This window comes from Protopterus annectens, chromosome 1.part0 (genome assembly GCF_019279795.1).
Source record: "Protopterus annectens isolate FY-2018-M chromosome 1.part0, PAN1.0, whole genome shotgun sequence".
NCBI classification, from domain to species: domain Eukaryota; kingdom Metazoa; phylum Chordata; order Ceratodontiformes; family Protopteridae; genus Protopterus; species Protopterus annectens.
Genome location: NC_056725.1, coordinates 1,800,823,453 through 1,800,851,063, shown reverse-complemented (window position 1 = coordinate 1,800,851,063; position 27,611 = coordinate 1,800,823,453). Strand labels below are relative to the sequence as shown.

General features: G+C 43.9%; 1 protein-coding gene across 3 annotated transcripts in view; it reads left to right on the top strand.

The window, feature by feature from the left end:
* The window catches only part of UTRN (utrophin), a 4,744,936-nt gene that overhangs the window by 2,633,598 nt on the left and 2,083,727 nt on the right, over positions 1-27,611 (top strand). For all 3 annotated transcript variants that reach the window (XM_044069601.1, XM_044069592.1, XM_044069610.1), the window contains one exon: positions 15,965-16,082. In XM_044069601.1, the coding sequence (XP_043925536.1) occupies positions 15,965-16,082 (118 nt within the window). The remainder of the gene's footprint in view (positions 1-15,964; positions 16,083-27,611) is intronic.

Here is a 27,611-nt window from a genome sequence, read left to right as displayed (position 1 = left end):
CCTAATTCAGGCAGACAGGAAAAACTGCTCAAGCACCTGGCCTTTGCAAAGTCCTTACTGACCCTCCTAGGATACACGGTCAATGAAAAGAAATCCAAACTAGTACCCACCCAAAGGATTATATTCCTGGGAGCAAGCCTGGACACAGCATCCCAGATGGCATCCCTTACACCAGAAAAGCAAACTTTCCTGGCAGCCTGCTTCTCTCAACTAGCCACCAGACCTCAGTTATCCACAGGGAAAATCCTGCAAGCTATAGGGTTTATGGCGTCCTGCTTTCTACTCATTCCATATGCCAGACTGCATATGAGGAAACTTTAGTGGTACCTAAAAAGCCTTTGGTGTCAACACTCTCAGGACCTGGAAACTGTCATACCTATGATACCTTGTCTAAGGAAAGATTTTCTTTGGTGGGCAGCAGCATGCAACCACAACAAGGGCCTTCCCTTTTCGTGACCTCACGCCACCCAGACCATAATCCACAGATGCATCAGATTATGCCTGGGGTGCACACCTGGATGGCAAGTGCATTCAGGGCCATTGGAGCTCAAATCAAATACATCTGCACATCAATCAAAAAGAGATGCTAGCTGTTCAGCATGCTCTAACAGCTTTCAGACCCCTACTCTTCCTGGGGCCTCTACTGATCAAAACAGACAACAACACAGTGATGTAGTACATCAACAAGCAGGGAGGAACTCACCCTTATCCCCTCTGCACGCAAGCCATGAACCTTTAGCACACGGCTTCAGCCATGCAAATTAACCTGGTAACACAATTCCTGCCAGGCTCCCAAAACTCTCTGGCAGACAACTTAAGCAGAAACCTCCTAGACCCACACAAGTGGCAGCTAGACCACATCACCTTCAACCTTGTAACCCAGAAATAGGGCACCCCAAAGGTGGACCTCTTTGCCTCCCACAACAATCACCAGCTCAGCAAATTCTGCACCAGGGAACCTCACAGCAAGACCTGGAAAGTGGATGCCCTATCCTTCCAATCAGTAAACCTCTCGATCTATGCATTTCCCCCTCTACCTCTACTTACAAGGGTACTACTCAAAATAAGGGAGGAAACACCAAGAGCAATCTTGATTTCCGCAGACTGGCCACACCAACACTGGTACCTGCTGCTGCGCAGTCTGTCACCCTTGCCTCCATGGCACCTACCTCAGATCCCAACTCTCCTGACCCAGCAGAAGGGAGAATTCATGCATCCACAACTGCAGACCCTGAACCTGGCAGTCTGGCATATTCCCTGACCTCTCTTCCAGTTGCCAGCCTAAGCATGCAAGTCTTGGATATTATACACGAGGCCAGATGCCCAAGCACTAGAAAATCCTATATTGACAAGTGGAAAAGGTATTGCACCTGAATCCAGGCTAAAGGAGCTGAAGCAGCACAGCCCTCCCTACCTCTCATCCTGGATTACCTAGCAGACCTACTTCACAGGGGCCTATCCTTCTCTTCTGTTAAAATTCATGCCTCTGCCATCTCTGCTCATTACAGCACAGAGACACCTCTCTTTTCTCACCCTCTCATCAAACAGTTCCTAAGAGGGGCTAACAATTTAAGGCCACCCAGAAGAGCTCCTACCACAGCTTGGGACCTTAACTTTGTGTTGGAAAAGCTCACACTACTCCCCCCCCCCCCCCTTGAGCCTGCAGCTTCAGCAGTTAAAATTCCTCTCTTGGAAAATAGCCTTGCTACTGGCCATCACTTCAGCTAGAAGAGTTTTAGAGCTACAGGCACTCATGGCTGTAGAGCCCTTCATCATTTTTCATGCTGACAGGGTCTCCCTCAGGACTAACCCAACTTTCATGCCTAAAGTAGTGTCCAGTGTGGCTCTCAACCCATCTATTCATTTGCCCACCTTTTTCCCTAACCCTCAAAACAAGGGGAAAGGATTCTGCATTCTCTAGATGTGCACAGTCAGCTTGGATTCTACCTGGATAGGACTAAATCATTTTGGAAAACTGACCAATTGCTAGTCAGCTTTGCAGCAGGGCAGAGGGCAAGGCCATATCCAAACAATCTCCAAATGGATAGCACACTGCATCAATTTCTGCTACAAATACCATGGGAATCCACCCCCTAAGGGGGTCAGGATGTATTCCACCAGGGCAACCTCCACCTCTGCAGCTTTTCTTAGAGGGGTCCCTACCAGGGGGACATCCTGGAGGCTGTAACATTGAGTTCTGTTCATACCTTCACCAAGCATTACCACCTGCCTATCTTCTCCAAACCCAGAGCAGGCTTTGCAACCGCAGTCTTGCAGGGCATCCTAGCCAGCCCTAAGTCTTCTTGACTGCCTCCACCCTTTTCTTCAGCTTTGGGAATCAACCCAAGTGTGATGACTGCAACAGTGAAACACGAAGAACATAGTACAGTTGTGTACACTTACCATAAATGTAGATGTTTGAGTGTATTCACTGTTGCAGTCCTGGTTTCCCACCCTCCATCCCCCTTGTCTCTCTCTCGCTCTCTCTCTTCCTCGCTTCTTACAGGGATTTTTGGTATTTACTTTCTACTGGTGGTGTTCTTCCACCATAACCTAGCTCCCTTTTTGGAGGCTCCTGACATTTGGGGCAAGAAAAACTGATGTAATGCCATCGACTGCCTGATTTTATACCACACTGATGAACTGACGTCAGTCCTGGAGCGACAGCAACCAACGCAGAAATACTAAGCCTCTGGTATTCGGGCCGACTGAGGGTTACCCCTGGCAGCATAACCAAAGTGTGATGACTGCAACAGTGAATACACGCGAACATCTACATTTATGGTAAGTGTACACAACTGTACTTTCTGTACCAGGGAGTATCACCTCCTAGCATGGAAGGTGGATGCCTTGAACTTCCCCTGGAGCTCCCTCTTTGTGTATGCATACCCTCCTCTGCCCCTTATTCCCAAGGTTCTGATCAAAATAAGAGAGGAGAGACCAAAGGCCATCGTCATTGCTCCATATTGGCCCAGACAACATTGGTGCCCCTAATTAGGCAGGCTGACCTTACAGCCCCCAAAGCTGCTTTGCCTGATGTCAGAACTCGTGTACCCAGGAGAGAGAGAAGGTACTGCACCCATACCTTCAGACTCTCAAACTTTCAGCATGGCTTATACACTAAAAACTAACAAGGAGTCCCTGTTGAGCAAACGGGTCCTGGGCATCATCACAGAGGCCAGAAGGCCCAGCACAAGAAATTCATATGCAGGAAAATGGAAAAGATTCTGCTCCTGGAAACAATCAAAAGGGAGCAGTACTTCCCAACCTTCCACCCGTCTCATCCTGGATTACCTAGCAGAGTTGCTCAATAGTGGCCTCTCTTTCTCCTCTATTAAAATCCATGCTTTGGCCATCTCTGCCCATTATGATTCAGACCCACCCCTTTTCTGTCATCCCTTGATTAAGCAAGTCCTCAGAGGGACTTCTAATATCAGACCTCCCAGAAGGCCTCCAATGCCACCCTGAGACCGGAATTATGTGTTAGAAAAACTAACCTTACCTCCTTTCAAACCTGCCGCTTCAACAGAATTGAAATGCCTCTCTTGGAAGACTGCCTTCCTACTATCTATTACCTCAGCCAGAAGTGTCTCGGAACTTCGTTCTCATGGCTATCGAGCCCTTCATAATTTTTCATGCAGACAGGGTCTCCCTGAGGACTAACCCCTCTTTTATGCCCAAGGTGGTATCTGATGTGACCCTTAACCAAGGCCATACACCTTCCCATCTTCTTTCCTAACCCCCAAAACAAGGGGGAAAGTATTCTACACTCACTAGATGTGCACAGACAATTCAGATACTATCTGGACCATACTAAGCCATTCAGAAAAACAGACCATCTGCTTGTAAGCTTTGCCCCAGGGGCAGAGGGGAAGTCCATCTCCAAACCATTTCCAAATGGATTTCACACTGTCATCATTTTTGCTACGGACTACATGGGAGACCCATCCCAAAGTCTGTCCATACCCACTCTACTAGGGCAACCTCCACTTCCACTGCCTTCCTCAGAGGAGTACCAACCAGGGACATCTTGGAAGTAGCCACCTGGACCTTTGTCCATACCTTTACAAAGCATTACCACCTACCTCTGTTTTCTTAGTTTAGGGAAGGGTTTGCATATGCAATTCTGCAGGACCTCCTGACCCATACCTAGGACTCAACCTATCCTTCCACCCTTTTCCTCAGCTTTGGAAATCCTCCCAAAGGAAATGAGTGCAACAGTGAAACACGAACATAGTACAGTTGTGTACCTACCATAAATGTAGATGTTTGAGTGCATTCACTGTTGCAGTCCTGGTTTCCTTCCCTCCATCTCCATTTAACATCTTCCCCTAGGGGCACACAAGCCTCCTAATGTGGCTTTTAGCCACCAGCACCACTTCTCTCTTTTCCTTCTGACAGGTTAAAGCAAGAAAAACTGATGTAATGACATCGGCTGCCTTGCTTTATAGCACTGACGACCTGACGTCAGACTACAGGCAGTGGCAGCTGGCGCACAAAAACATTGACTCTGGTATTCAGGCTGGCCAAGTGCTACCACAACAGGGATAACCCACAGGTGATGACTGCAACAGTGAATACACTTGAACATCTACATTTATGGTAAGTGTACACAACTGTACTTTCCTCCTGAGGCTTTGCAGATGTTCTTCATGTTTCACTGTTGCAGTCATCACACTTGGGTTATCTGCCTGCAGGTAGCCCTCAGTAGGCCCGAATACAAGAGTGTTGGGATTTCTCTGTCTGATGCTGTCACCTCTTCCATGATGTCAGGATATTAGGGGTATAAAACATGCAGCCGATGCCATTACATCAGCTTTCATTGCCGAGCAGAGCCTGAAGCAGTAGTAGTTCGCAAGTGCCGGTCAGCAGCTACCTGAAATTTTTGTTATTCGAGTTTCAGAACTGAAGTCTTCTAAAGCTAAGTACCCCGTTAGGGATCCTTTTTTTCTTGCTCTAACCGATGTCAGAAAAAGTTAGTAATTGTCTTGTCTGTGGAAAGCAAATACCTCGCAGAGATTTTCATTCTTACTGCTTCATCTGTTTAAGCGCAGACCACAACATTCCTCGCTGTCAGTTTTGTGCCCTGTTAAATGCCCAAACTGTTCGTCATTGGGCTATCTTTGTCGCTAAATTCTTTCGCTCTCATTCTCCATATTCCGAAATTCCTTCGATAAGCCATCCAACTACCGATCTTCTGAAAAAACGTAAGGGTAAAGACAGAGACAGACCACATAGGTCCAAAACTGCCGACAATGCTTCTGTTAAGCTAGTTGCCAGTCTGCTGGTACTCAGTGAGGCGCTTTCGCAGCCCCTGATACCTACTTCTACAGATTCGCAGGCCTCTGCTGAGACCCATTCAGAGTCCGGTATGCCGCGAGATGCTTCTTCGACTTTGGAACCTGTAGATGCGTCTACCTTGGATGGGTCTGGAGCTGCTGTTTAGGCACTGGCTTCTGAGGGTGTATTCAGACCTTCTGATGTTTGTATTCAACCAACTACTTCATTTCTGAATATAACTACCAAACTTCTCAGGCCCAGAGTTCACACTATGCTTAGGAAAATTACAACCAACGCACGTTCTGAAGATCCCGTGCCACAGAAACAAATGCTTAGAATGACTGAAGACCTTATTACTTTAATAGAAATGTCCTTAAGGGACAGATGCTAAGGAATATGAGACTACATAATTTTGATAATGACCTTATGCAAACAACTGAAATGTTGAAAGATGATTTTCTTAGCAGAGGCTATTCTAAATCAGAAGTGGATGCTAGTGCAAATCATGCACTAAGTGAAAGAAGTACAAAAGGCCGACCCTACTTCTCTGAATATGTAGTGGATCAACAGTTAGGGGGTAGAAATGATAATGAAGTTAAACTGCGTTTTCCTATTTTTTTTTTTTTACTAATGATATAAATGTATTTTGTAGCATTTTAAGAAGAACTGGAATATCCTAACTTCAATAAAAGAATTAGATGGAGTAATAGACCCTATACCACATTTTTCTCTTATTAATAAGTAATCCTTAAAAAGGCAGCTATGTTGTAAACCATCTTGTACTAGACATGAAATCCTTTCACAGAGAAAAGGAACATATCCATGTAGGAGATGCACAGCCTGTAGATATATTTTTTCATGTACTACCTTTGTTCATCCTGAGAAAAAATTTAAAATAGATGCAAGTTTCTATGCAGATTGTAGAACTAAAAACATTATATATTTTAGTTTTTGTCAAATATGTAAAGTTTATTATATAGGTAAAACAAATAAGGATGTTGAAAGAATGTGTATTAGAACATATGAGAGATATTGTAGCTGTTAAAGAAACCAATGCCCTTGCTAAACATGTTGAGAAGGAAGGTATACATCATGTTTTTAATTTTTTTGTGTTAGAAGTTATTAATGAAGGACCAAGAGGGGGAGATTTGATTAATAAGACAGAAGAACTAGAACAAAAATGGATAATTAAACTGAATGCAGATAAACCCCCAGGCATTAATGATGCAGTGTCTCTCAAACCCTTCCTCAAAGCACGGGCATTGAAAGCTTTTTAAACACTTGTATTTTATTCATACTATGTTGTCATGCCCTTAGTTTAACAAGATATACTCATTACTTTTAATGTGTTAATGATCAATGTTCTTTTTGTATATAATGTACTGCAGTTGTGTCATTTTGTAACAGTCTGAAGAAGCGATCTGGGCAGATCGTGAAAGCACTCACTTTTGTTATTTTATTTATTAAAGTGTTATACTCTTGTCGTGGAACTCTGCAACTTCTTTTTTTCTGATACATACCCTTATCTACCTATGAGGATTCAGATGAAGAGGATTCCATTCTCTCTGCCTCCCCCCCCCCCCCCAAGAGCTTTTCTTTCGGTGAAACCCTGCATACCTTCAGAGAGCATTTCTGCTGGGAGTGCCAGGACTACCCACAGTCCAAAAAGAGACTGAGGGAATTTTTAAACTTGCCTCAGCACAGGCCTCTAGCAATCCCCCCCTGTTCTGGAAATTGTAGATGATGTCTTCATGGAATCCAGTCTTACCCCTGATACTTTGCCACCAGCTCCTAGAAAGCCTGACCGGTACTACAGAGTACCTGACTCTCTCAACTTTCTATTTAAAAATCCCACTGTGGATCCAGAGACCATTTCCCAGGGACCTAAAGGTATTAAGGCTACTACAGCCAAAAACCCTACCCCTTCGGACAGGGATTCTAGGGCTTTAGATAGATAGGGGAAGAAGGTATATACTTCTGCATCTCTTGCCATCAGGGCTTTAAATTGCCAGTTTCACATGTTGATCTACCAGCAGCATATTATGGAACTAATTAAACAAAAAATTATGTTGATTCTTGATTGTGCAGAACATAAAGATTTACAAGAGTTAATGCATTCTGCAAGCCAAGTTGGAAAACATACTTTGCAGTGTGGTTTTGATGCCTTAGAAGTATCTTGCAGGGCTGCTGTCACTGGGTCTGTTCTTAGAAGGCATGCTTGGCTGAAGGGAAAATCTTGCCAGACCATGTCAAAGCAAAATTACTAGGTGCTCCACTAAACCAAGAACGTTTGTGTGGCACTAAAGCAGAAGTTCTTAAAAAGATGGAGGAAAAAGCTAAAGCTATGCAAACTGTTAAAGATTTCTTACAGGTACAGCCACCTAGATTCATTAGGGATTGGCTTAAAAAAACTGGTCCATTCCAGTCCCTCCCAGACCTTCTTAGTCCAGACCCCAGGGGCAGCCGACCACCAAGACTACAGTCTCAGGGTATGCATATCTAAACAATGGAGTGCTCCACCCCAAAAACAGGGAGTGGTAAGCCACCCTCTTATGGAAAAAGTTCACAATGACTTGTCCTTCATCCTTCCCAGCCATGCCCAAGTACATGCACCACTAGGAGGAAAATTTGCCCTGCATGCAAAAACCTGGGAGTACATTACCCAGGACAGATGGGTTTTAAACATCGTATTCCAGGGATGCAGATTCTACTTCCACTTACTGCCAACCCCAAGAGAATTGCCAGACCTCCCCCCAAACCAGTGGGCAGAGGCCCAAAAGCAAGTGCTTTCTCTTCTCAGTATCAGGGCTATTCAACCTGTTCCAACAGAACAAAGGGGACAGGGTTTCTACTCCAGAGTCTTTCTGGTGCCCAGAAAAGAAAATTCTTGGTGCCCTATCCTGGATCTGTCAATTCTCAACATCTTCCTGGTTGTACCAGAATTCAAAATACTTACTCTCCAACAGCTGTTTCCTATGCTAGCCAAGGACTTCTGGCTGGTCACCCTAGACTTAAAGGGAGCTTATCTGCACATACCCTTAAGGGAATCTTGCAGGAAATATCTATGTTTCAGGGCAGGCTCTATGCACTATCGGTTCTCTGCACTTCCCTTTGGCTTATCTACTGCGCCCAGGGTATTCACAAAATGCCTGGCTCCAGCCATTGCATACTGCAGGCAGAGAAAAATTCAAATTTACCCTACTTGGATGATTGCCTGATTGAGGCGGACAGTCAGGAATTGCTACTTCAGCACCTGACATTTGTAGAGAGACTCTTAACTTCTCTGGGGGTATACTATCAACGAAAAGAAATCACATCTGGTACCCAGCCAAAAAATTGGATTCCTGGGAGCAAGCTTGAACACAACTTCCCAGATGGCATTCCTCACTCCAGAAAAAAGATTTATTTGACAAACTACTTCAAACTACTGGCCACCCAAACCCAGCTATCTGCAAGGAAAATACTGCAAGCCCTAGGGTTCATGACCTCATGCATTCTTTTAATTCCATATGCAAGATTGCATATGGGGAAACTTTAATGGTACTTAAAAAGTCTCTGGTGTCAACATTCTCAGGACCTGGAAACAGTGATTCCTATCATTCCTTGCCTAAGGACAGAGTTTCTTTGGTGGGCAGAGGCCTGCGATCCCTACGAGGGACTCCCTTTCACTCAACCCCCTGCTGCCCAAACCCTGACAACAGATGCATCAGACTATGCATGGGGGGCTCACATGGCAGGCAGATGCATTCAAGGCAAATGGAGCCCAAAACAAATGCACCTGAATATCAATCAAAAAGAAATGTTAGCTGTACAGAATGCACTGACAGCCTTCAAATACCTTATCCTTCCAGGACAACTCTTGATAAAGACGACAACACCACGGTTATGTGGTACATAAACAAGCAGGGAGAAAATCATTTCTACCCACTCTGCAGGTTAGCTATGGCTTTGTGGAACACAGCCTTGAGCAATCAAATGCACCTGCCAGCTCAGTTCCTTCCAGGCAAACAAAATTCACTGGCAGACGACTTAAGCAGAAATCTAATGGACACACGAGTGGAAACTGGAACCCAACTCATTCAAGCTTCTAATCCACAGGTGGAGGACACCAGAGGTGGACCTCTTTGCTTCCCCCCAGAACCATCAATTGAGCAAATTTTGCACCAGAACTCCCCACAGCCAAGCATGGAAAGTGAGATGCCCTGTCATTTACATGGGAAAACCTCTCAATCTATGCCTTTCCCCCTCTGCCCCTCCTCTCATAAGTACTACTCAAAATCAAACAGGACAGGCCAAGGACAATCCTGATTGCACCAGACTGGCCACGCCAGCACTGGCACCTACTTTTACGCAGTCTGACAGCAGTGCCACCGTGGCACCTGCATCAGACCCCTTCCCTGCTGTCCCAGCAGGAGGACCAGATTTTGCACCCTAAGCTGCAAACCCTGAACCTATCAGCCTGGCTCATTCCATGAATACATCACCAGCAACCCTCAGCAAGTAAGTGCTGGATGTCGTCCTTGAAGCCAGGAGGCTTAGTACTAGGCAATCCTATTCAGAAAAGTGGAAAAGATGCTGCTTGTTGGATCCAGTCTCAGGGAAAGGACACACCCATGCCCACATTACCTCAAATCTTAGATTATCTAGCAGAACTGCTCCACAAAGGCCTATCCTTCTCTTCTATTAAGATTCATGCCTCTGCCATCTCAGCTCATTACAATACTGAGCCACCCCTCTTCTCTCACCCTCTGGTCAAACATTTCTTGACAGGAGCTAACAATCTAAGACCCCCCTGAGAAGAGGTCCCACTCCAGCCTGGTACCTTAACTTTGTACTAGAGAAGCTCACGCTTCCCCCCTTTGCGCCTGCTGTGCTACAGCAGAGTTAAAATTCCTCTCATGGAAAACCACCTTCCTTCTAGCCATCACTTCAGCAAGAAAAGTGTCTGAGTTGCAGGCCCTTATGGTTTTGGAACCCTTCATTATCTTCCATGTGGACAGGGTTTCCCTCGGGACTAACCCATTGTTTATGCCCAAGGTGGTGTCCAGTGTGGCTTTAAACCAGTCCATCCATTTACCAACCTTTTTCCCTAATCCTCAGAATAAAGGGGAAAGGATCCTGCTCTCCTTGGACATGCACAGGCAGCTTAAGTTCTACCTTGACAGGACTAAACCTTTCAGAAAAATCTGACCAGCTGCTAGTCAGCTTTGCTGCAGGGGCAGAGGGCAAGGCCGTTTCAAAGCAAACCATCTCCAAATGGATAGCACACTGCATCCATTTCTGCTACAAACACCATGGAAAAACCTACCCCACAGGGAATCGGAACCCATTCGACTAGGGCTACCTCAACCACTACAGCATTTCTCAGTGGACTCCCTACCAGGGACATCCTGGAAGCTGCAACCTGGAGTTTTGTACACACCTTCACCAAGCATTACCACTTGCCTATCTTTTCTAAATCCCGAGCTGGATTTGCTACAGCAGTCTTGCAAGGTCTACTAGCCAGCCCTAATACTTCTCGACTGCCTCCACCCTTCCTCAGCTTTGGGAATCAACCCAAGTGTGATGACTGCAACAGTGAAACACGAAGAACATGGAACAGTTGTGTACACTTAGCATAAATGTAGATGTTCGAGTGTATTCACTGTTGCAGTCCTGGTTACCCTCCCTTTAGCCCCTGTTTTTTCTATACTTTCTACCTATCCTCTTTTTTGGCCATATCTTACGGCATTGGTATTTATTTTTTACTAGAGGTATTCCACACCATGTAATTGCTTCCTATTTTGGGGGCTCTTGACATCTGGGGCAAGAAAAACGAAAGTAATGGCATCGGCTGCATGTTTTATAGCCCTGACGTCATGGAAGAGGCAACAGCATCCGACGCAGAAATCCCAAGACTGTTATTCGGGCTGACTGAGGGCTACCTGCAGCCAGATAACCCAAGTGTGATGACTGCAACAGTGAATACACTCTAACATCAACATTTATGGTAAGTGTACACAACTGTACTTTTTGAGGAAGTTACATCCGTATGTCATTTAATGACCTATGCCATAAGAAGGGAAGCATGCATGTGATATACAATGTCCCTGTTGCAACCTAAGGGTTTGGTATAATAGCTGGATGTTGGACTACCCTTGGCAGGGGATTCCCGATGTAAGGAGTATTACAGCAGTGAAGAAAAGGACATCTACTGTTATGGTAAGATTTTACACAACTGTACTTTACGAAAGAAACCATTTATGTATAATACATAGGTTGATACTTGGCCATCTGTCCTAGGGCATTTACAAGCCTAGCCAGAGTGTGTTTGGCTTTCGCCACCCTTAGATTAGTTGACTGTGCCTCTGTATAGTAGGTCACAGAAGATAGCCCATTTAAGGTTAGTTTACCGTGCCTCTGTCTAGCAGTGACAAAGAAGAGATCCCAGGGGTAAATTTACGATCTCCCATCCAAACGTCAGTATTCTTCTTGAAGAGGGTCATTGAGGGGCTCTGTCTGACATGGATTGGGATTTTGTTCCAGAGTGAGGGGAGCCTCTGGGATATGAATCTGTCCCTCCAGCATGTTCTATTTATTTCTGTGCTGAGGTTTAAGTCACTGGAGCGTGTAGTTCTCATGGATTTGGATTTCTTGAGGTGGAGCATGTCCATTAATTCTGGGTTGGACATGGCTTTATATGTCAGGCACAGATCGCCTCTGAGTAGGCAGTAAGCAACTGAGTAGAGCTGGAGTTTCTTTAGCCTAACTGCGTAGGGCATCTGTTTGAGTCCCTTGATCCTCTTTGTGAGGTACTTTTGGGGTCTTTCTAGTTGTAGCAGGTGTCGGGTAAGGTACATCCCAAATGGGGCATTGTATTCAATTATGGGCCTGATGATTGATGAGTAGAGGGGCACAATGACCTCTCTTGATCTAGATGTGAACCCATTCTTGATAAGGTGGGCTATATAGAATGTCTTTCTAACCACTTTGGCAATGTGATTGTCAAAGGAGAGATTGCAATCTACTTGGGTCCCCAAATCCCTAATTACTACTTCCATACTTAATGGATTACCACCTATGTGGTAATTTGTGGGCACTTTGTTTTTCCCAAAGGGGGATGACTATGCACTTTTTGACCTTTAGCTTTAGTCCATGGCTCTAGCGCCAGTTATCCGTCTCTGTGAGACCTTTTTGGAGGATGCTTGTGTCAGTCGATTATGGCCCCCAGTTTGCAGTCATCTGCAAACTTTGTCAGCCATAGTCCTCCTGTGTTAGCCTGTACATCAGAGAAATATATACCGAACAAGAGAGGTCCCAGGACTGAGCCTTGTGGGACACCACTTGTAACTGGTTTAGAGTCTGACATGGCACCTGCAATTCTGACCATGTGAGTTCTATCCCTAAGCCAGTTTGCAACCCATCTTGTGACATAGGGGTTGATATTTAAGGCCTGAGTGGGGTATTGTGTCGAAGGCTTTTGCAAGGTCAAGGTAGGCTGTGTGGACTACCTTCCCTTCGTCTATGGCCTTGGTGACTGTTTCAAAGAAATTGAGAGGTTCAAGAGGCAAGATCTTCCCTTAACAAAGCCGAATTGGGTAGGATCCAGGGTTTGGAGGTTCCCAATGTCTTTGTTTATGAGTTCCATGATGATACGCTCCATAGCTTTGCAGACCAGGCTAGCTAGGCTTATAGGGTGATAGTTTCCAGGGTCCGTTGTGGCACCAACTTTATGGAGTGGGACCACTGTTGCAGTACGCCATTCTTTGAGTACATATCCTGTTGTAAGGCTGAGACTGAACAGTGATTTTAAATGATGGTTCAGTTCTTCTTGGAGCTCGTGTAAAACGCAGCCCGGGACACCGTCCGGTACCATTGATGTTGTGTTTTTTGCTTTGGAGAGGGCAGCTCTCACCTGTGCATCTGTGATGTCAGGGAGGCTACAGTCTGTTGGGATAGTCATTTGCTCATGTGGGGGGGAGAAGTTTGCACTGAACCTGTCTGCCAGGATGTTGGCAATGTCTGTGGGTTCAGTATATTTTTTGTCATTTTGCACTAACTCAGAGCATATCTGGGAGTTTTCACCCAGGTTTCTGACATAACTAAGGAAAGCCTTGTGATTATCTTTAGCGTCTTGTGCAATTTTTCTTTCGAAGCTAGCCTTAGATGATTTTATGAGGGATCGTAGTTTCTTGCTAGTACTGATCAGAGTTGCCTTCCCTTTCTGGGATTTTGCTCTGTCATGTAGTAGCTTCCTCCTTCTGTTGTACAGCTTATTTATGGCTGGGGTCCACCAGACAGGTCTCCTGCCTTTGGAGGAGTGTGTCTTGGTTTTATTTGGGATAGCACGATCCATGCATTCCTGTAGGTATCCATAGAATGCGTTTGTAAAGGATTCTGCTGTTTGGGCCGTATTTTCCACTGGCCCTGGGGCATTGAAGGATTCCACCTCTGTTTTGAGAAGTGGGAAGTTTGCTTTTGAGAAGTTTCTGACCGTGGTTTCCTTTGCTGGGGGTGGGGACAGGATATGGATGTCAATAGTGATTAATTTATGGTCAGATCTTATCAATGAGGGGTATACCTCTGGTATGGAACATAGAGTCCCCATGTTGGTGATGATCAGGTCCAATATGTTTTCCCCTCTTGTGGGAGTGGTGAACAGTTGTTCCATAGCATTTGAGTTTATAAATTCTAGGAACCGTTGGGCTAGGGTGTTTGGACTTGAGTAGTGCTCCCAGTCTATGTTTAGGCAGTTAGTCACCCAATGTAATGGTGTTTGGAGAGACCTTCATATTCTCCAGTGTCTTCAGGAAAGCTGAGTGGGGTTCCTGAGTTTGGGAGGGTGGTCTGTAGCAGGCTACAAACTGGAAGGCAGTTTTGCCCACTGTTAGTTGCACATGGATGGTCTCAGATGCTTCGTGCAGTGCCACTAGCTTGGAGGTGTGGGTATCTTTGATGAATATGGATACTCCTCCTCCTCTTGTGGTTCGGTCTGAGTTTTGGGGCAGAAAAGCATGGTATGAGGTATAGCCTGGTAGTGCTGGGGTGCTCTCGGGAGCCTTGAACCAGGTTTCTGTTACTGCACAGATATCGATATTCTCCATACTGAGGAGAGCCTCAAGTGCGTGCATCTTGAGGTTTAGACTTCTGGCGTTGAGCAGCATTACCCTTAGTTTCTTTTTCCTTGTGTTGTCTAAGGAAATGGGTTTGTCTTTTGAGCCTTGCCTAAAAAAGGCACTATGGGGGTGGCAAGAACCTTGGCCAGTATTTGAAAACCCAGGGGTGACAGGTGCAAACCGTCCCTAGCGAAGCAACGTGGCTTGTCAAGCATGTCATCCCAGGCTGACAGACACTGGATCCCCTTTGAGTGACACCAATACTTTAGCCAATTGTTGAAATTGATCTTTTTGTCTTTATACTGTGGTATCATTCTTGGTGAGGGTAAGATGCTACTCAAGGTCAGGGTCATGAAAAGGAAAAAAAATTTAATGGTTTATTTTCTGTTGTAGAACTATACAGATATCCATGTCATTGTAATGTGTAAAGTTAATAAAGATGTTAAGAAAAGAGACAGTAAGCTACTGACTGGAAAGGCTGCGGTGTGAATAATTTTATTTCATTTTAATTCCATGCATTTTCCATAGGCACAGCTTTTTGTGATTGTGAGTGTGTGTGTGCATCTGTTTGCCTGTGTGGACCCATTGACTACCAACCACCAAGCCCTCCCACCTCCCCGTACCATGTAACATGATTCATTAGTTCACTTAACTGGGAATTACAGCTAGGATGAGAGCAAGAGGAAGCCCTCCCACCCCCCCTGCCCCATGTGACATGATCATGATTCATTAGTTCACTTAACTGGGAATTACAGCTAGGATGAGAGCAAGAGGTGTCCAGAGGGGGCTGTCCCAGTAATTCAGTCATGAAGGTGCTTTATGCCTTCGATGGCATCCCAGCTGTGGGAGGCATTTGTAATGGCCTAACCCCACTCCTGGCCAGGGAAACTTGTGATCTGCTCTGCATGGAGGGTGTTAAAAAGAGTACTGACAGATAATGGATTGGTGACCCTAACACTCACCACAGGCTGCGCATTTGCATCTCTGGCCTGTCTGCAAGAGATTGTGGCAATGTGCAACCAGTTCTGGCCTGCTCTCCCCATAGAATAGGCCCTCTTATCCTCTTCCCAGCTCTTTGTAGCACCCAGACTGGCATTCGCACTCTGATCATCTAGGACATAGTCAGGGCTTTATTCCTATGTCACTGGTGCTGGATTATGTAGGCATAGGTTATTTATAGGAATTCACATCTGTGAATAGTTTACAACTGTTACAAAACAGAGTTACAGCAGTGATGTGACATTAGTATTAAGTATGGTTACTATGATGAGACAATAAAACTTTATAATAAACATTTTTAAAATTATCCAACTCTGACTGTAAGATACATGATAGTAAATGGCCTGAAACAGGCTAGTTATTTTAAAAGCCATAGCTTTAGTAGCCTTTGTAGAATAAGAGAACTTTTGTGATAATATTGCATTTCTGTTAAAAGTAAAATAATACTTAGTTACCTAGTTCAAGTAGCCATTAGCTTTATAATACCTGTTATGGTTTGGTGAAACTTGACAGCCGTTTTGAAGTTCTGTTTGGAGGCGTACTTACTCATGGTGATGTGATTTACAAGATTTTTTTTTTCTGTTAAACAGGTAACAAAAAGTGATCTGGAACAGAGACATCCACAGCTGGATACAGTCTTCACTCTGTCCCAGAACTTGAAAAACAAGACCTCCAGTTCAGATGTAAGGACAGCAATTACTGAGAAATGTAAGACCCTGCTTTTCTGAATGCCTTGAAAAGTGTGATTTTTTTTTTTCTGGTTATAAACTTACTTCTGTATTATTTTTCTTTTCCTCCACAGTTGTGTTTAGTAGGAAATGTCAGGATCTGGTAAGAGCATATCTTGCATCAGCTGTCTGTGATGCAAGAACTCCTTCCACCACCAGAGATGGTATTTAGTCTGAACACATGCCACCTGTAGTTATAGGTTTAAGAGTGTGTTGTAGCCTGGCACAGGATAATTGTGCAAATGACCCAGCCTTCTGTGTTATGGCCACTCTTCCACAAAAATGAGACCTGCTTCCCTTTCTCACTCCTTGGTTCCAGAACTGGATGAGAAAGACCTTGCATATGTATGCTGCACACATCTCCAATTCCTCTTGCTTAGGACACATATGAAAAGAGAGTCTCATTTGGTTTCCCTTGAGATGATCTCTTGTTCAGTGAGAAACCCAACCTCATAATGGAGCACAGCAAGTGGGTCTCTAATTAAGCCTTGGGAGTGTCTTAAAAGGTATGTATACCGCCTTATGATTAATGAACTGAGGCTACTGCTATGTCACTGGTTATTCTCATCCTTGGACCCTGGATATGCCTTCATCTTTACCTCCGTCCCTACTAAGGGCCAGAATCTCAGCTCTCCACAGGTAAAAGGATAGCTTCTACTATGCAAGAGGATTCCTGGAAAGATTTGTGTGAGAACCTTGTAGCAGTTCCTCTCCTTGCTTCCGTGGATACCACCAGGAATCATAGTGGCCTCAGGGCTCAAAGATCATGTGTAACAAAAAAAGTTACCTTAACATTTTGCATAAACATTTGACCAGCATAGTTGTATTTGAAGTTCTTCCAGATTTATTTGTGTAATGTTTATTTTCTTTGATTATTAATGTCTGCAAAATCGGACTTTGTCGTTCCTGCAGCAGCTCTTCCTGATTCTAGAGTCATCACACTTGCTGCCTAGCAGGGCGTAGTCTGAGAGATGCTGTACTTCCTGAGATATTGTGGCTGTATGCAGTAATATTGAGAAAAAAAATTAAATATATTTAAACTTGGATCTCCAGCTTGTATGTTCCTTGGGTGAAACAAATGAGGGCAGGAAGTATCTAAATAGTAAGTTATGCCTTTTTGTAGTTATTGAAACAGATTTCCTATATGCAAGAGTAGAGCACAGAAGAAAAGAAGATTTATTGCTGTGTGACACACAGACTTGGTGTGAGAATCCCTCTCCAGTGTCCCTGAATTGCAGAATGTGTCTTGTTTAGCGTTACAAGTAATTAAAAAAAATGTATTGTTAAGGGGAGGGGGGACTGAATGCTGTTTGAACACCAATTTGATAAATAAGTGCCACTTCCTGCACAGTATAGGTGGGGGTATGACTTGTCATCTGCAAGGAAAAAGGCTTTTATTCTTTCTTACATTTTTAAAAGCATGGAATTAGCTGCTTATTAGAATGCTGCAAAGAATCGTAAGTAAGGTGCGAGAACTGCAGCATATACTTTCATGTATGTCAGTGTGTACATGATTTTTAATGTGCTTGTTAACAGCACAGAGAACAGTGAAAGAGAGCTGGGGGAAAAGTATACACTTCTGCAGCCTTAACCTTTAAAGCAGTAACATTTCAAACCCACTTAATTAAATAATGAGCGGACATCCTCAAATGGAGGATGTGGCCTCAGCAGTACTGGATGAAACTTAAAATTGAGAAGCACTGTATCAAATGTTCAGTTCTGTTAATGACTAGCAGGGGTGCAGCTGCAGACACACTTACTAAGGAGAGTTATCTGTCTAAGGAGACAGGCCATATTAGGTGATGCCAGGTCAGAGTTAATGACTGCCCCACTGTGCAAGCTGTTACTATTTGCGCATCCTCTGGAACTATAAATGATATCACTGTGTTCCCTGGTACCTCCAAGGACCACTATTTTTATTCCTCTCCAATGGAGATCAAAAGTATACACTTTCCCAGAGGGTGTCTGCGCTTCTCTCATAGGTATTTCACTTACCTTTTAATTGTTTTCAAGTGCATCCTAGTGAAGACAGTATGAAGATCACTGCTGACATTTAGTCCATAACCCTCATGAACATTCATGCAGATGCTGCTGTCCACCAGCTGAGGTCTAGGAAGGTAGATCAACTGCAGGGCTTCGTCTTATGGTACAAAAAATTCTCTCTGTTTTGCGTCCATCAGAGCTGTGAGAAATGTTTTGATGGTCCTTAGTAAAATGTTTTACTTGGAGAGGTTCAAGAAAATAAACTGCTGGAAAGATAAGGAATGGAGAACTCCAGAGCTCTGTGCATCACTCCCCCCAAAAACTGCCTAAATGAGAAAAATGCTGAGGGTGAGTAAATATGGATCAGAGTTTTGGGATGGGCACACAGTACTGCTATATTTGTTTCAGGCTTTCAGGACTCAATCTGGTAGTACCAAATATTTCCCCAGATTCTGCCCTCACTGTTTTCTTTGCCTTCTTCCCTTTAGCATCCTGGGCAGGTGGCCTTCTCACTTCAGTGTCATTTAGTTTTCAATGACAGAAGTCAAACTGATACAAGAGATTATATTACCAGGCTACAAGATTAGAGTCCAAGCAAATCCTTTCATCCCTTTATTGGCATTCTTATTCTCTGTCCAGAACAAGTGTAATCCTGGATTATCTGCTCATTTCCATGCAGTAGGGTTCATTCCACAGGAAGAAGAAAGGAAGCTTTATTTTAGGCTTTTTCTTGAAAATAAAATTCAGAATGTTGACCATTCTGATATTACTACCACCACCACTGCTTCCACAGACTGTCTTGCTGACCTTGTATCTCAGTGATACATACCTCCATATTCCAGACTACAGGGGCCACAGACAGTTTCTCTTATTCAGAGTGAAGGCACAACCACTTCCTATTTATCCCCATCATGTGCTCTGTCCACAGCCTCCAGAGTTTCTGCCACATGTATAGCAGTACTATGTGCCCATCCCAAGACTCTGATCCATATTTACTCACCCTCAAGATTTTTCTCATTTAGGCAGTTATTTTGGGGGGGAGTGATGCATAGAGCTCAGGAGTTCTCCATGCCTTATCTTTCCAGCAGTTTATTTTCTTGAACCTCTGCAAGTAAAACATTTTACTAAGGACCGTCAAAACATTTCTCACAGCTCTGATGGACGCAAAACAGAGAGAATTTATTTTACCATAAGAAGAAGCCCTGCAGTTGATCTAGCCTTCCTAGACCTCAGCTGGTGCACAGCAGCATTTGCATGAATGTTCATGAGGGTTATGGACTAAGTGTCAGCAGTGATCTTCATACTGTCTTCCCTAGGATGCACTTGAAAACAATTAAGAGGTACGTGAAATACCTATGAGAGAAGTGCAGACACCCTCTGGGAAAGTGTATACTTTTGATCTCCATCGGAGAGGAATAAAAATAGTGGTCCTTGGAGGTACCAGGGAACGCAGTGATATCATTTATAGTTCCAGAGGATGCGCAAATAGTAACAGCTTGCATCTCAGGTTTGGATGGGGTGCCCTCATAGGTCACTTCAGAGCTTGTCAACTGGAGTCCTTCAGTGGCCAAGAGATGCATCATTTTAAAATAAGTTTTTTTTTCTTTCAGCTTTTCCCGGTTAGGGGTCGCCACAGCAGAACTCCGGTCCGCTAATGATTGGCAGTTGATTTTTATGGTGCTGAGGTGCCAGCCCAACCTTCAATGAAGGCACTCCCATTCATGCATGTCTTTGAAAACGCCACTTAACCGCGGGGAGGACATGCAGACTCCACACAGAAGGCGCTCCAGCCGAGAATTCAATGGGTGGACCTCTTGCTGTGAGGCGACAATACAACCGCTGCACCACCGCAGCTTGAATCAAGAAGTAATATCTGTAATTGTAGCCCTGAAAATGTATGACCTGGCTCCTAGAACATTGCAGACAGCAGTGTGGTATATGCCTACACAGTTGGAATGCAATGTATTCTTACCAGATGTACAACTTTGAGATTATTGGATAAGAATTTATACTACAACATTGACCCTTCTCAAACATCTATTTTCTGATATACTCACACATCAGTACTTTTCCAGGAATGTTGTTAGACTTCTAAAACCAACCAGTTCATCTCTTTGCTTTCTTTCTGGGGGCAAATAAATATCTATTTATACCTTGCATGTCATCACTGGTTTTGTTTCCCCAAAAGGATGGTCATGGTTGGGAAGCTAGATTGTTGCCTTTGTCTAAGGGGAGTTTGTGGTTGAACAGCCTTATACAAGAGACTTTTTTTCTTGTACCTTTATTTTATTTTTATTTTATTTTTATTTTACATTTGTTAACCGGGCTAGTCTGGCTGGATACATTGTCCATTTTCAGCAGAGGCCCGAGGAGAAAAGCTCCATTAACAGACTAGTAAATTACAATAAAAAGAACAATAATCAAAATCACACTCAACACAGAACCAATCATACATACAAGCAAATAAAGGACAAAGTTGTTATTGGTGTAGTGAAATGCAGAAGTATTATAACAAGAAAAACAAAGGATTTTTGCTCCCACTGCCTGCCTGTCATCAGCCACATCTTGACATAAATGACCCTTTTGTTCCCTCATCACCGAGTGTGAGAGCCATCTAAAAGGGGCCATCAGTTTAGGCAGCCATCAGGGGTAGTTTGCATTTTCCTTATTTTTGCCTGGTACCTATGTGCATTCTCACTTCTGCTAGGAAAGGTGGGACCTGGAATGAGTTTGTGGTGCTGGGCAGTCATTCACTTCTAGAAGGGGAGTGTGCTAGCAGACAACCCTACCCACCAACTTTAAAGTATGGTAGGCAGTTTCCCTGTTTTCCATTGAGGAAATCTTAGCATGCCTTTGTGCTCCTCAAGCATGTGCAGTCCTCCCCCACTACGTAAGGAGAGCTGTCAAGGCCATGCCCATTCATATTCGTTCTCTTTTTCCTACAGTGTCCGGTCTGCTCAGAAGGCTCCATCCCTTATACCATGGAGCCAGACAATACAAGTGAGTTATTAATGGATTGTCTTTTGCTAACCATCCATTAGATGATGTTGCTTTCATAGGGCAATTCTCCATCTGCATGATTGCTTCAAGAGTGTATTTCAGGAATTTGTCCACTTGAAAATATTTGTGCTTATCCTTCACCAAACGTTATTGCTTAGACAGTGATTTTAGGGGTAAGACCTTAGCACCATGGTGCTTCAAAACTTGACGACTTGAGCTCTGACCTTTTGGCTTTCCTGTGCTTTGCACCTCCCAAAGGGAGGCTTAAATTTGATAGTGTTTAAGATTCTTAACACCTGTTAACTACAGTAACATTTTTTTTGAAGTGTGTGTGTGTGTGTGTGTGTGTGTGTGTGTGTGTGTGTGTGTGTGTGTGTGTATATCTCTTAATCTTTGAGAAGGCTGCTGCAGTAAATGCATGTTAGCCTCCCACTATCCTAAGTCTGAATAGTGTCAGTAGCCAGCATTTGTGAATGGATTTTCCCACGTCAGGCAAGTAATATCATTTTATTTTCTTGCATCTTTCAGGATTTTCTTGCTTATTGCATGGGGGTCATCTGGGAAGATCTATTTCAACATATGGAAAGGCCGAATTGTGAAATCCAACATGGTCGAGACCATATGATCAACAATTCAGTCTGCTGACAAAAAACACAAACCCAAACACTCGCAAACAATGGAAATTATACTTTTGCAGGGGAGCAAGCATCCTGCACCTCCCACACCCCCTGCTAATTTTATATTCCAACTCCGAGATCGCACTACAGTGGGGAAAGGGCTAATTTCCCTGGTCCCCACTGGACTGCTATCTCAGTCAGAATGGTTAGATGAACCGAATTGTTGATTCGAAAATATGGGTTTCTACAATTCAGGCATTCGATACTTTGAAGTAGACCCATCTGGGAAAACACAGGCACTGACTGCACACGTAGTCTAGTATGTGATGTCAGGATATGTACCAATAGGGGCATGCATGCTGCAGTGTGTGGCAGTTGAGTTTTCCAAGTCACATCAAATTAAGGATGTCAGAAGAAAAAAATCCCAAATTTTTCACTGTAGAACTGTGTCTTGCCGATCAGCAAATTGTAGCATGCGCATATATTTCATTTCATATTAAAGCCAAAGCTGTGTTCTTTCCTTAAAGTGGAGTTAAATTCTGATGTAGTGCTTAAACTACAATATATAATTTGGGAAAAGAAAAATATGTTTTAGGCAGGAGATAAAAATTACTTCTGCATCAGCCACAGGTTATAGCAAAGTAGTGATTGTACTGAAAACTTAGTTAAAATAACAGTAACATACAAGTTTTATGCTTCCATAAATTGGGTAAGGTTCATAACTTGGTGCATTTTGGGTAAGGTTCATAACTTGGTGCATTTTGGGTAAGGTTCATAACTTGGTGCATTTTAATGTTTTGCAGTATGTATTGTATTTACTGTCTCAGATAATGTTATAACAAATTATTTCTCATTCTTTTTTAATGGTAGTAGTTTGAGTTATTTCATCTGTATTGTGTATCTGCTGACAGGTTTCCCATTTATTACTCAATATCCTTTTGCATTGGGGTGAAGTGTGTTTTCATCTTTGTTGCCATAACAAATTGCTAATGTGTTTGTAAAAGAAATAATGAATGTTCTTCGTCTCACATTGCTGCAGTCATAACCTGTGGGTAGTCCGCTGTCCTCGATCGGCCCGAATACCAAAGAGCTGGGCTGGCGTCTGTCATTGTCGCCTAGAGCTGACGTCAGTACGTAGTAGTACTTAAGCGCATGACCGACGCCATATCCTCAGTCTTTCTTGCCGCGTGGTCCGAAGCAGAAGCAGCGTTTGCAAGTGCCGTTCGGCGTTCTGAAATTTTCATTTATCGAGTTTCAGACCGAAGACCAAGTTGGGCTAAGTACCCCGTTGGGGAAATCTTTGTTTTTCTTGCCTCAGTTATCCGGATGTCAGAAAGTTAATAATTGCATTTCTTGTGGGAAACAGATACCTCATAGAGATTATCATTCTTTCTGTATTCCTTGCTTGGGGCCTGAGCACGGCGTGGTCGGGTGTCGCTTTGTGCTAGATTTAATAAGCGCACCATTAAGCGGAGATTAGACTGTGCCAGGCTTGTTTTCGGTAAGGTGTAACTATAACATGCCGTTGGATCCCCGGCGCCGCTACCGCTAAAAGCGTAAAGATAGATCTTTGAAGTCTAAACGGATGAGTCGCGCTGCGGACGCCTTGTATGCCCCCAGAGAAGAGGCCTAGGGTGGAGGCAGATTTAGAGGAATGGATCATTCCTCAGACTACTCTGATTCCTCAGCTGAAGAAATTCAGGAATTCCCTTCTTATTCAGATTCGGATGCAGAGGACTCCTGTCCTTCTGCTTCTCCTCCAGAGGATTTTTCTTTTTCTGAGACTTTACATTCCATGAGGGAACATTTCAAGTGGGAAGGTCAGAATTTTTCAGATTCTCGGAAAAGGCTTAGGGAATTTTTGTTTCTGCCACAACATAGGCCCTTGGCTATTCCTCCTGTCTTAGATGTTGTTCAGGATGTTTTTTTCTGAATCTTCCCTTAATCCTGATTCTTTGCCTCCTGCCCCTGTTAAGCCGGACAGATATTACAGAGTTCCAGAAGCACATAAGTATTTGTACAAGAGTCCTAGAGCTGATCCGGAAACTATTATTCAAGGTCCGAAGGGTATTAGGGCTTCTGTGGCTAAGAATCCAGTTCCTTTGGATAAAGATTCTAGAGCTTTAGATAGGTGGGGGGGGGGGAGTGTACACCTCCTCTACGTTAGCTATGAGGGCTTTGAATTGCCAATTTCATATGCTGAAGTATCAGAACTTTTTGTTAGGTCAATTGAAATCTAAGGTGGATGCTTTATCTGAGGGTATAGAGTGTAAGGAGCTCCAGGAGTTGGTTCATGCCTCAGATCAAGTTGGCAAGCATTCTTTGCAGTGTGGTTTCGATGCTCTTCAGGCTTCATCCAGGGTGGCTGCTACAGGTTCAGTTATTCGTAGACATGCCTGGCTTAAGGATCAAAATTTGTCAGAGCATGTTAAGGCTCGGATTTTGGATGCTCCTCTTCAATCTGAAGTACTTTTTGGTCCTCCTGTGGAATCAGTTTTGAAAAAGATGGAAGATAAGGCTAAGTCTATGCAGACGGTCAAGGATTTTATGCAGGTGCAGCCTCCTAAGTTTAGTAGGAATTGGCCTGCTAGAGGATGGTCTTATCCTTCTTGATTATCAGTCTAAGGGCAAGTCTAGGCGTGGTAGAGGCAGAGCTCACGCTCAGGGTTCTTTCAGACCTAGGACTTGGAGTTCTCCTGCACAGTCTTCTGGTGAGGGCAGGGTCAGCCCTTTCGTAAACAGACCCAATGACCTGTATCTTCAGCTGCCAGACCCTTCTTTACTGGCAGCTCCTCTAGGAGGAAAGTTGGGACTTTTCAAACAAAACTGGCATTTGGTCACCCAGGACAAATGGGTGTTGGATATAATAAATCACGGTTACAAGTTTTATTTTCACACTTTTCCTCCTTTCAAAGGCATGCCGGATGTGCCTCCTCAGCAAAGGATGGAGGCTCAGGAGCAAATTTGGTTACTTTGCAGATGGGGGCAATTCAGGTGGTCCCTCCGTCAGAAGTAGGCCTAGGTTTTATTCCGTCTATTCCTAGTGCCAAAGAAAGGGAAACAAACCTTCAGAGTGTTGGGATGGGCATACAGTACTGCTAGATGTGTATCAGGCTGTCAGGACTCAATCTGGTAGTACCAAATATTTCCCCAGATTCTGCCCTCACTGTTTTCTTTGCCTTCTTCCCTTTAGCATCCAGGGCATGTGGCCTTCTCACTTCAGTGTCATTTAGTTTTCAATGACAGAAGTCAAACTGATACAAGAGATTATATTACCAGGCTACAAGATTAGAGTCCAAGGAAATCCTTTCATCCCTTTATTGGCATTCTTATTCTCTGTCCAGAACAAGTTTAATCCTGGATTATCTGCTCATTTCCATGCAGTAGGGTTCATTCCACAGGAAGAAGAAAGTAAGCTTTATTTTAGACTTTTTCTTGAAAATAAAATTCAGAATGTTGACCATTCTGATATTACTACCACCACCACCACTGCTTCCACAGACCGTCTTGCTGACCGTGTATCTCAGTGATACATACCTCCATATTCCAGACTACAGGGGCCACAGACAGTTTCTCTTATTCAGAGTGAAGGCACAACCACTTCCTATTTATCCCCATCATGTGCTCTGTCCACAGCCTCCAGAGTTTCTGCCACATGTATAGCAGTACTATGTGCCCATCCCAAGACTCTGATCCATATTTACTCACCCTCAAGATTTTTCTCATTTAGGCAGTTTTTTGGGGGGGAGTGATGCATAGAGCTCAGGAGTTCTCCATTCCTTATCTTTCCAGCAGTTTATTTTCTTGAACCTCTGCAAGTAAAACATTTTACTAAGGACCGTCAAAACATTTCTCACAGCTCAGATGGACGCAAAACAGAGAACATTTTTTTTACCATAAGACGAAGCCCTGCAGTTGATCTAGCCTTCCTAGACCTCAGCTGGTGGACAGCAGCATCTGCATGAATGTTCATGAGTGTTATGGACTCAGTGTCAGCAGTGATCTTCATACTTTCTTCACTAAGATGCACTTGAAAACAATTAAGAGGTACGTGAAATGCCTATGAGAGAAGCGCAGGCACCCTCTGAGAAAGTGTATACTTTTGATCTCCATCGGAGAGGAATAAAAATAGTGGTCCTTGGAGGTACCAGGGAATGCAGGGATATCATTTATAGTTCCAGAGGATGCGCAAATAGTAACAGCTTGCATCTCTGGTTTGGATGGGGTGCCCCCATAGGTCACTTCAGAGCTTGTCAACTGGAGTCCTTCAGTGGCCAAGAGATGCATCATTTTAAAAGAAGTTTTTTTTTCTTTCAGCTTTTCCCGGTCAGGGGTCGCCACAGCGGAACTCCGGTCCGCTAATGATTGGCAGTCGATTTTTATGGTGCTGAGGTGCCAACCCAACCTTCAATGAAGGCATGCCCATTCATGCATGTCTTTCGAATGCCACTTGACCGCAGGGAGGACATGCAGACTCCACACAAGGCGCTCCAGCCGAGAATTCAATGGGTGGACCTCTTGCTGTGAGGCGACAACGCAACCGCTGCACCACCGCAGCTTGAATCAAGAAGTAATATCCTTAATTGTAGCCCTGAAAATGTATGACCTGGCTCCTAGAACATTGCAGACAGCAGTGTGGTATATGCCTACACAGTTGGAATGCAATGTATTCTTACCAGATGTACAACTTTGACATTATTGGATAAGGATTTATACTACAACAGTGACCCTTCTCAAACATCTATTTTCTGATATACTCACACATCAGTACTTTTCCAGGAATGTTGTTAGACTTCTAAAACCAACCAGTTCATCTCTTTGCTTTCTTTCTGGGGGCAAATAAATATCTATTTTTACCTTGCATGTGCCACCACCGGTTTTGTTTCCCCAAAAGGATGGTCATGGTTGGGAAGCTAGATTGTTGCCTTTGTCTAAGGGGAGTTTGTGGTTGAACAGCCTTATACAAGAGACTTTTTTTCTTGTACCTTTATTTTATTTTTATTTTATTTTTATTTTACATTTGTTAACCGGGCTAGTCTGGCTGGATACATTGTCCATTTTCAGCAGAGGCCCGAGGAGAAAAGCTCCATTAACAGACTAGTAAATTACAATAAAAAGAACAATAATCAAAATCACACTCAACACAGAACCAATCATACATACAAGCAAATAAAGGACAAAGTTGTTATTGGTGTAGTGAAATGCAGAAGTATTATAACAAGAAAAAACAAAGGATTTTTGCTCCCACTGCCTGCCTGTCATCAGCCACATCTTGACATAATGACCCATTTGTTCCCTCATCACCGAGTGTGAGAGCCATCTAAAAGAGGCCATCAGTTTAGGCAGCCATCAGGGGTAGTTTGCATTTTCCTTATTTTTGCCTGGTACCTATGTGCATTCTCACTTCTGCTAGGAAAGGTGGGACCTGGAATGAGTTTGTGGTGCTGGGCAGTCATTCACTTCTAGAAGGGGAGTGTGCTAGCAGACAACCCTACCCACCAACTTTAAAGTATGGTAGGCAGTTTCCCTGTTTTCCATTGAGGAAATCTTAGCATGCCTTTGTGCTCCTCAAGCATGTGCAGTCCTCCCCCACTCGTGGGAGAGCTGTCAAGGCCATGCCCATTCATATTCGTTCTCTGTTTCCTACAGTGTCCGGTCTGCTCAGAAGGCTCCATCCCCTTGTACCATGGAGCCAGACAATACAAGTGAGTTATTAATGGATTGTCTTTTGCTAACCATCCATTAGATGATGTTGCTTTCATAGGGCAATTCTCCATCTGCATGATTGCTTCAAGAGTGTATTTCAGGAATTTGTCCACTTGAAAATATTTGTGCTTATCCTTCACCAAATGTTATTGCTTAGACAGTGATTTTAGGGGTAAGACCTTAGCACCATGGTGCTTCAAAAC